Source organism: Denticeps clupeoides, chromosome 15 (assembly GCF_900700375.1).
Source record: "Denticeps clupeoides chromosome 15, fDenClu1.1, whole genome shotgun sequence".
Taxonomy (NCBI): Eukaryota; Metazoa; Chordata; class Actinopteri; order Clupeiformes; family Denticipitidae; genus Denticeps; species Denticeps clupeoides.
This window is the reverse complement of record NC_041721.1, coordinates 18,483,774-18,493,523: the sequence shown is the minus strand read 5'-3', so window position 1 is coordinate 18,493,523 and position 9,750 is coordinate 18,483,774. Positions and strand designations below refer to the sequence as shown.

The 9,750-nt window shown below is 41.0% G+C and overlaps 1 gene segment (V, D, J or C); it reads left to right on the top strand.

Moving 5' to 3' along the window:
* Positions 1 to 252: 252 nt before the first annotated feature.
* LOC114764637 (Ig kappa chain V-V region MOPC 21-like) lies at positions 253 to 9,568 on the top strand. The segment is given in 4 exon segments: positions 253 to 329; positions 423 to 742; positions 8,112 to 8,145; positions 9,153 to 9,568. Coding segments are annotated over 4 exon segments (726 nt in total).
* The last annotated feature ends 182 nt before the right edge of the window (positions 9,569 to 9,750 follow it).

Here is a 9,750-nt window from a genome sequence, read left to right as displayed (position 1 = left end):
TCAACTGCTTGGGAAGCAGCTATACTCACCACTACACCACCAAATGTTAATGTAAGACAGCAGGACAAGTTTTTCAATTCAGGAAACAAACCAGTCAAACTACAACGTGAAGAAGCTGAAGGTTTCCTCCCTGACATGAATCTGCTCATCCAGCTACAGCAGCAGCATGATTTACATAGAGGGGACACTTTGCATTGTCACCACATGCCTCAGTGCTCTCACAGAGTTTATAGCTGATTTAGGTGACGCACTTTCATGCTTCACAACAACACAAATGATCACAATGACGTTCATCATTGTTTTCTGGGTGTTTGCTCTGTGTGTACAAGGTAAATTACATTTAATACAGGAATACATATGTGTAAACTGAGCATTTAATTTTAATACTTTTCTCAAATGTTTTGTTTGATTCTATTTTTCAGAGGTCAGTGGGCAGGTTACTGTAACACAGACTCCCAGAGAAAGAACTTTTCAGCCACAAGATACAGTCATTCTAACCTGCAAAACCAGCTCTGGGATTCATAGTTACGGGTTTGCCTGGTACCAGCAGAAACCTGGAGAAGCTCCTAAACTCCTCATCTATGCTATTAATAGCCGCTACACTGGGACTCCAGAGCGGTTCAGTGGCAGTGGATCTAGAGGTGGATCTGATTTCACTCTGACCATCAGCAGCATTCAGGCTGAAGATGCAGGAGATTATTACTGTCAGAGTGTTCACTATATCAGTAGCAGCTATGTGTTCACACAGTGATACAGAGTCGTACAAAAACCTCCCTCAGTCAGACTGTACAGTGACTGCACTGCTGCAGCTGCTCCTACTGCAGGTGCTGCTGAGAGAGGAACATCTCATGTTCTGTGCTATGAATTCACTTCACTCAAGATTCTTGTGAAGGTCTGTCACACACGGAAAATCTCATTCAAAAACTTGAAGATGAGGTCACGTTGCTAACCACTGTGCTTTCATGCGGCCCAATCTGATTATGTGTCTGATTATGTGTGTAGTAATGTGTCTAGCACGTCTGCAGCTCTTCACTGTGTCTCCTAACTGAAGTGGATTTACTGCATCCTGAGTCACAGTAACCTTTCCACTGTAATATGATGGGGAGATAAAAATCTTACATCTTACAAAATCTTAGATTCACATGCTGTAAGAGTAATGATAATGTTCACCATGAATCCAGCAGATAAGAGAGAAGATGATGATGATAAATGTCCTTGTTGGTGAAGGTGTAGGATAAGCTGTGTGTCATGAACAATTATGGTGAAATAAGTGTAGTGCATGCAAAACTTGAGGTTTTATTTATTAACTATAGAAAATCTGAGAAAGCACATATACAGAATTATTCTCAGCCTTTGCCATGAGGCTCAAAATTGAGCTGAGGTGCATCCTGTTTCTCCTGATCATCCTTGAGATGTTTCTGCAGTATAAATGGAGTCACCCTGTGGAAAAAAACAGTTGACTGGACATAATTTGGAAAGACCCACAGCTTACAGTTCATGTCAGAGCACAAACCAAGCATGAAGTCAAAGTAATTGTCTGTAGACCTTTGAGACAGGATTGTGTTGAGGCACAAATCTGGGGAAGGTTACAGGAAAACTTCTGCTCCTTTGAAGGTCCAATGAGCACAGTGACCTCCATCATCAAGTTCAAAACCACCAGGAGTCTACCTAGAGCTGGCTGGCCACCTAAATTGAGCGATCAGAGTAGAAGCACAGGGAGGTAAATAAAAACCTGATGGTCACTCTGTCAGTGCTCAATAGGTCCACTGTGGGCAGAAAAGAACATTCTAGAAGGACAACCTTCTCTGCAGCAATTCATCAATCAGGGAAGCCACTCCTTAGTAAATGGCACATGGCAGCCCACCTGGAGTTTGCCAAAAGCTACCTGAAGGACTCTCAGACCATGAGAAGCAAAATCTGATGAGAGAAAATTGAACTCTTTGGTGTGAATGCCAGACGTTATGTTTGGAGGAAACCAGGCACCACTCATCACCAAGCCAATACAGTGATATCTCTACAGTGATACATGGTGGTAAGAGCATCATGCTGTGGGGATGCTTTTAAGCTGCAGTAACTGGGAGACTAGTCAGGATAGAGGGAAAGATGACGGCAACAATGTACAAAGACATCCTGGATGAAAACCTGCTCCAGAGCGCTCTTGAACTCAGACTGGGGCGACGGTTCATCTTTCAGTAGGGCAACGACCCGAAGCACAGAGCCAAGATATCAAAGGAGTGGCTTCAGGACAAGTCTGTGAATAACCTTGAGTGGCCCAGACTTGAATCTTATTTAACATGTTGGGGGCAGAACTGCAGAGACAGGAGGACGTAGACGTGTTTTCCATTAGCTCCTCAGAAGGGTGACTTTTTATATAATATTTATATTTTAAGGGCACTTGATTAACCCTCCTTATTGTACCAAGGGTTAGTGCCGAAGCTGCTCGCCTATTTTTTACCTATTTAGTGTATGGCACAATGGCTAACCACAGAAAAACCAAGCCGTCTAAGTCAGGCCGCAGTAAACATCGGTCTTCTCCTGAGCTAGAATTTACTCCACAGTCGGACGCTAATGAAAGTCTGCTGCTGGGTATGAGACGAATGATGCGAACGGACATCATTAACACATTTGACTCCATTATTTCTGAAACTGTCCAAAGGGAGATAACGGTGGCTCCGGAAGTTTTTGACGGCATGCTGGCTGCACAAGAAGAGACTTTATCAAACCGTGCATCAATCTCAATTAATATTTTTTTCAAGAAATTTAATCACACAAGAACACTGTGGCGACTTAATACTAGAGCTGTAATACTCGGATCCTTTTTAGGATTCGGCTCCCTCTGTGTCACTCACTAAACTGATCCGGGTGTGTGAGTCACTTGAGTCACTTGAGTCACTTGACTCAGTATTGCCAAATCGACAGCTGTGAGTCAACTGAAGCGGTTGAATCATCTTGTAAAAGAAAGTAAAATGCCTTGTGATGAGAATGAATCACTTTCAAAGATTTATTTAAACACATGAAAAAAGGAATAATACAAAACTTAAACACACATAGGCAAAAAGGCAAAATGTGCAAATTAGGAATAAATATGCAAACTAAGATCTGCAGTTGAAAGAAAATGTAAATCCTTTCATAAAATATAAAATGTTACAGATAAAAACACCAAACGAATGCAGAAAACAAGCTAAATGTGCAAAATCCGTAGTTGGCCAAATAAAATGCTACATGCAAATGCAGAATTTGCAAATGTCTTTCAACATAGTATGAAATGTGTTAAGTATAAGAACAACAACAAATGGGGCAAAAGGGCAAAATGTGCAAAGTGCTGAGCATTTAGTAATTAAATATAAAATACCAATTGGAGTAAACAAGCAACATGTGCAACTGAAACCAAGATTAAGAAATGCCTAAATAAGTACTGGAAATAAGTAACTATATACAAAGTCCTATGTAATTGCTTTATAGATTAGCATTTAAAAATACCAGCTCTTGTACTTTTGAAGTGCTGAGGCTGCTTCTCCTGTCTGAGATGATTTGTCCAGTTTTGGAGATATAACCCTCTGATATAAGTTGGGCAGCAATCGTTCTGAAATGGTTATCCTACTGGGAAGGACATATGAAGGCTCTAGTGCTTGTGTAAAAGCTCTGAAGCCCTTATCTTCAACCATAGAAAATGGCTGGAAGTCGATTGCGATCATTTTCACAAGCGCTTCGTCGACTTTATTCTGCTGTAGTGGCTGAATGGGTGGTCTCATAAACGTTTGTGTTGGCCATCTTCTAGTAACCTGTGGTGCTGGTGCAGTAGTTATTGTAATTGGGCCTACAGCAGTGGTGGCACCTGTCCCCGAAACTCCGCTAGTTGATGCCACAGAGCTAGATGTTGTTACTGCTGTTGTTGTTGTTGTTTCTGCTACTGCGCAGTCCGTATGTTCCAAAAGTGCAGTGGGGTTTATTTTTTAAATGCCTCCGCATGTTGGATGTGCTGCCTCCATGGATTGATATCATATTCTTGCAAATATGACATTTTGCCTGTGTTGGATTTACCTTGTCAAAATGCATCCAAACATTACTTTTCACACGACTGCTCATGTTCAACAATGAAACAATGTAATCCTTAGATTTGCTGCTTACTCCTTCTCTTGTCACTTCCCTCTGAGGTTTTCGGAGAATCTTATGGGGGATGGGGTACAGGGAGGATGGGGGATGACGCCTTACCTGTAAGATTGGTCTATTATCTGGGTTAAAGGTGAGGGGCCGGTCAAATTACCATTGCAACCTGACCCAGCCTACATACACTCACACAAGTTAGTGAGAGAAATGACCAAGATAATCAAACCTAAAGCCCAAAGGCATGATTTAGGGTAATATTAGACCATAATGTGCGTCTAATAATTATTTTTCTAATCTTTTTAATGTTGAGTCTTATAATTAGCCTATAATTTATATCATTCCAGACGGTGTTCTGGACCACCACCAAAATTTAATCGCCTTTTCACTGTCCTAATACCCACATTTTCCAAAAATTTCGTCCAAATCCATGCAGTACTTTTCGAGTTATTTTGCACACAGACTGACAAAAAAAATCTTCCGTGGATATAGTCCAAATAAAATGTATGCATGAATCATTGGGCTGTTATTTTTAATATTTTTTTTTCATCAGACATTGTGGTTTTGGGGTGTGCATATTTTGAACGTGAAATAAAGGCAGTGTGGTCAAATGAAGGATTGGGCTACATTCTTTCAGTTAATGAAGTCTAATCAGTGATGAGTGTGTGAACAAGTCTGTGGAACTCATGTGCTTTGCGCTGCGGCTGGTCTGAATCCCCCTTCCGCTCATATGAGCGATTCAGCTGTATTTGATCGGTGGATTCACTCATTACTGTTGTTCAGGGAGCGCTATCCCACTCATGTGAGTGATAAACCTGCTCGTTTGAGCGGTACAGATTCGGCTTCATGTTTTCGGCTGTGGAGGAACCGTGGAGGAATTCACTCATGACTCGGCCAATGTGCTTCGGGAGCGCTAACCCGCTCTCTGATCCGGGTGCGTGAGTCACTTGAGTCAGTAAGTCACTTGAGGCTGTAAAGGAAGGTAACCGGTGGATTCACTCGTGACTCTGGTCTGTGCTACAGGAGCGCTAACCTGTCTGTGAGCGATTCAGATTCACCTGCAGGGCTGTTTTCGGCTCTGACTGACACAAGGAGTCCACTAGGAGGATTCAACGTTGCGGGACGTTTGTAGGTTTGTAGGATAGACCTCATTGTGTGGTCGTGCAAAGAAACTGGAAGTTATGTAACTTTTATGGTAGTAATTGATGTTTTAATTATTATAAGATGTATTTATGTGATGGAGTTTACAATTTAGACATGGTGTAGTTAGGACTCGAATGGAGACCTCAGATTCGTGACTCATGAGTCATTTAAAGGATCCGGGTGATTAACGAATCGCACAGCTCTACTTAATACTCGGCTTCTTTTGAACAAAGAGTTTAACATGTTAATTTCACGACAGATTGACATAATTGTTAGCTTGAATAAAACCCCTGATATATCAGCGTCTCTGTTGAGGGAAACCCTGAAGGCTTATATAAGGGGCGGAGATTAACGCTTACTTAGGTTATGAGAAAAAACAAAGCGCAAACAGACTGAGCTGTTGCAGCGTATTTCTCATTTGGATAATGAATATGGCATCAATCAATCAATCCCCAGACTTATACAAGGAGCGTCTCTCTGTGCAAACAAAGTATGAAGCTGTTAGGACACATCAAGCTAAAAAAAACGATACTTCAATTCAGATCTAACTATTATGAACATGGAGACAAGGCCAGCAAGTTATTAGCACACCGGATACGTCAGACAGCAGCTTCAAGCAATACTCAATCTGAACCCCCCCCATCGTTTGACTAGACAGGGTTGCCCCTTAATCCCATTATTATTTGTGCTTTCAGTTGAACCTCTTTCAGTTGCACTTAGGTCTAGCACCTCAGATTACTGAAATTGTTAGGAATGGGATGGAGGTGAGAGTGTCCCTTTATGGAGATGATCTCTCGTTATCTGTAACCTACCGGTCTCAATCCCTGCTGCTCTTACTACCTTTCAATCATTCTCTTTGATTTCTGGTTTAAATTGAATTTGAATTAAAGGGAATTATTTCCCATTAGTATTGCTGCTAAGAATTACCCTCTTTATAGCTTACCCTTCAAAATTGCCCATCATAACTTTACATATCTTGGTATCTGTGTCACCACGAAATTTGAGGATCTTTTAAAGGTTAATTTTGTTTCCTTGCTGTCTAAGGTTCAAGAGGATTGTGAACGGTGGTCCATTCTCAATCTGTCCCTGACTGCACGTGTTAATCCGGTGAAAATATTTCTACCACGTTTTTCTTACTTATTTCATTGCAAACCAATATTTCTGCCTCAGTAATTTTTTCAGAAAGTTGACTCTGGAATAAGAAGGTTCCAAGACTACACAGACAGTACTTACAAAGACCAAGAAAACTTGGTTAGCCTTACCACAATTTAGGTTTTATTATTGGGCATCTAATACTAGGATCCTCAAATACTGGCTTCAGATGCTCAAATGAATTGGTTGGCGGTAGAAGCAAATTCGGTCAAACCTGTATCTCTGAAAGCTTTACTGCACTCTCCTATTCTGTCTTCCACTTTGCCTTATACCAAGAATAGGATTGTTAAAAGTTCTCTCAGAATTTGGGCTCAATTGAAACGTAACTTTGTGTTACAAACTTTTTCCACCTATGCCCCGCTGGCTGAATTTGTGAGGAAAAGAGTAGAGCCCAACCCGCTTGTGGCATTGTTTGGGGTTTTCTCCTCACCTCCTTCTGGGTCTGCCCATCAAAGGGACCTGCTGACCTTTTCTACCTTACTGGCAAGAAGATGAATTAAGACAAACTGGACATCCTCTAAACCTCCCAGCCAAATTCAATGGATACGAGATATTCTTTATTTCGTTAAACTGGAAAAGAAGACTTTCACTTTTAAAAACATTTGGGGTGCTTTTCTCAATCTGGTTAAGAATAAGGAAATATGAAATGTAATATGAAAATGTAAAGAAAAAATATATATACATCTCGGGAGGGATCTTAAAATGGCTGCACCAATGCATCCCATCCAACCTGAAGGAGCTTGAAAGGTGCTGCAAAGAGAAATGGGCCAAAATGGCCAAGGATACAGTACAGGCCAAAAGTTTCAAGAGGTTGTCATCTGAAATGGATTTCCAACAGTCTTGAAGGAGTTCCCAGAGGTGTTTAGCACTTGTTGGTCCCTTTGCCTTCAGTCTGCGGTCCAGCTCACCCCAAACCATCTCGATTGGGTTCAGGTCCAGTGACTGTGGAGGTCAGGTCTCCACTTTTTTTAAGTACATAACTCCACATGTGAAAGTGAACGTGAAAGTTAAGTGATTGTCACTTGTGATCCACAGCAGCACAGCACACGGTGCACACAGTGAAATTTGTCCTCTGCATTTAACCAGTGGGCAGCCATAACAGGAGTGGGGACGGTGCTTTGCTCAGTAGCACCTCAGTGGCACCTTGGCTACTGAGCAACCTTCTGATTATGGGGCCGCTTCCTTATCTGCTAGGCCACCACTGCCCATGTGTTCATTTATAGTTTTGATGCCTTCTGTGAGAATCTACCAATGTAAATTTACATTTACATTTACAGCATTTATCAGACGCCCTTATCCAGAGCGACTTACAATCAGTAGTTAGAGGGACAGTCTCCCTGGAGTGTCTTCCTCAGGGACACAATGGTAGTAAGTTGGATTCGAACCCGGGTCTTCTGGTTCATAGGCGAGTGTGTTACCCACTAGGCTACTACCACCCACTTCATAAATGGTCATGAAAATAAAGAAAACACATTGAATGAGAAGGTGTGTCCGAACTTTTGAATCTTTCAAAAAAAAAAAAAAAGGATTCTACACAAATTAAAAGCCACATGACACCAGAACCAGAACCAGTGAAGATGGAGAAACTAATAAAAGAATAAAGTCCCAACATGAAAATGTTAGAGGAGCTGCTATTTCATACAGAGACACCAGCACTGAAGCATGAAGAGGTTTTTGTACGGCGTCTCAGTTACACTCCATCACTGTGGTGGACGTTCGGTGGCGGAACCAAGCTGGAACTTGGCAGTAAGTAAAAATTTGGACAGTTTGTATTTTCTTCCACCTTTATTTGATATGTTTTGTTTATTTATTTGTTTCCTGATTAAAATTAGTAAACACAAAAAAATATTTATTATACATCTGGTTTGATGCTTTATTACTTGTTCTGAGATGATGATATAGTCTGTATGTTTTGTAAAATAATTTCCTGAATCATGTAAAAAGTATAAATTATAAATACATATAAGATATTACAAACCTGTTCACTACAGTTCCGGAGATACGAGTATCTGTCCTTCATTTATTCTACAGTTAAATCTAGTGCATATTTTGTTTTATTTCTGTGTGCTTTACACATTTTAATATTACACTTACTCTGATTTATACTTTTATGTATGTGTGTATTAATAGAATCAACATCTCCTAATAAGCAGGAGTGAAAGCAGTTTTAAATTCTTAATGGTTAAACAACCACAAACTTCACACTTAATATTGTTCACATCTCCACAGCTTCATACATCTCTGAGAAGGTAGTTTCAGATGACAGAATGTTATCTGGTGTGTTTGCTTGTTGAACGTGTGACTCTGACTGGTTTGGATTGTGGGTTTTGGCAGCTGCTTTCCCCTCTTTCCAGTACTGTGTACCAGCATTTAATCTTTTACTGGTAAACAGTACCAGACTGGACCCGTTTACTTACACACCTGATAATAAGTGAAATTACATGAAAAAAATGTAAATCCATCTGACACTCTTAGAAATAAATGTTGTAGTAAAATCATTTGTCTTTTATCTAATTTGGCTGAACCTGCATGTTTCACATTTACAGATCAGATCTAATGTGAGAACATAAGCAATGATTTACGAAAGTAAAGATGAATTGTAATTATTTCAAAATGTAAAGTGCAGAGACCCCAGTGTATGTTTTATGATTGTGGAGATTAACGTGAGGTTATATGATGAGACGTGTCTACATCAGAAACACTTCATAACTTCATTATTTATTGATCTAAATTGTCCTGTTTTTCTTTCCCAGCAATCACCCGTCCTACACTGACAGTCCTCCCCCCATCTAAAGACGAGGTGTCCAGTAAGGGTGCCGCCACGCTGGTGTGTCTGGCCAACAAGGGCGCCCCCTCTGGCTGGAGTCTGAGCTGGAAGGTGGATGGGAGCAGTAAGAGTGGGGAGGCCGGTCGTGGGGTCCTGCAGAAGGACGGCCTGTACAGCTGGAGCAGCACCCTGACTCTCAGGGCCACCGACTGGAACACGGTCACCTCAGTCACCTGTGACGCCACCTACAGCTCCCAGCCTGCTGTTACTGGGACACTGAGGAGAAGCAACTGTTCTGAGTAGAACCTGCTCACCCCTCACAGCAGCTACCTGCTCTTTAGTCTTCTGTCTTTATTACTGATCACTTCATGAATTCACAATTTAAACCAAGTCTTCTTACGTGCTCTCTTATTGGTAGACTGATGTTTTATGCAATAATAAAAGTTTTATCTGTTCTATCATGAACCTGCTTCTTCGTGCCTGATCTTTCATGTAAACATTCATAGAGAAAAACATGAATGCAAATCTTGGCTATAAAACTAATTCTGGACAAATATTGAAATGACTTTCAGTTCCTCAAAATG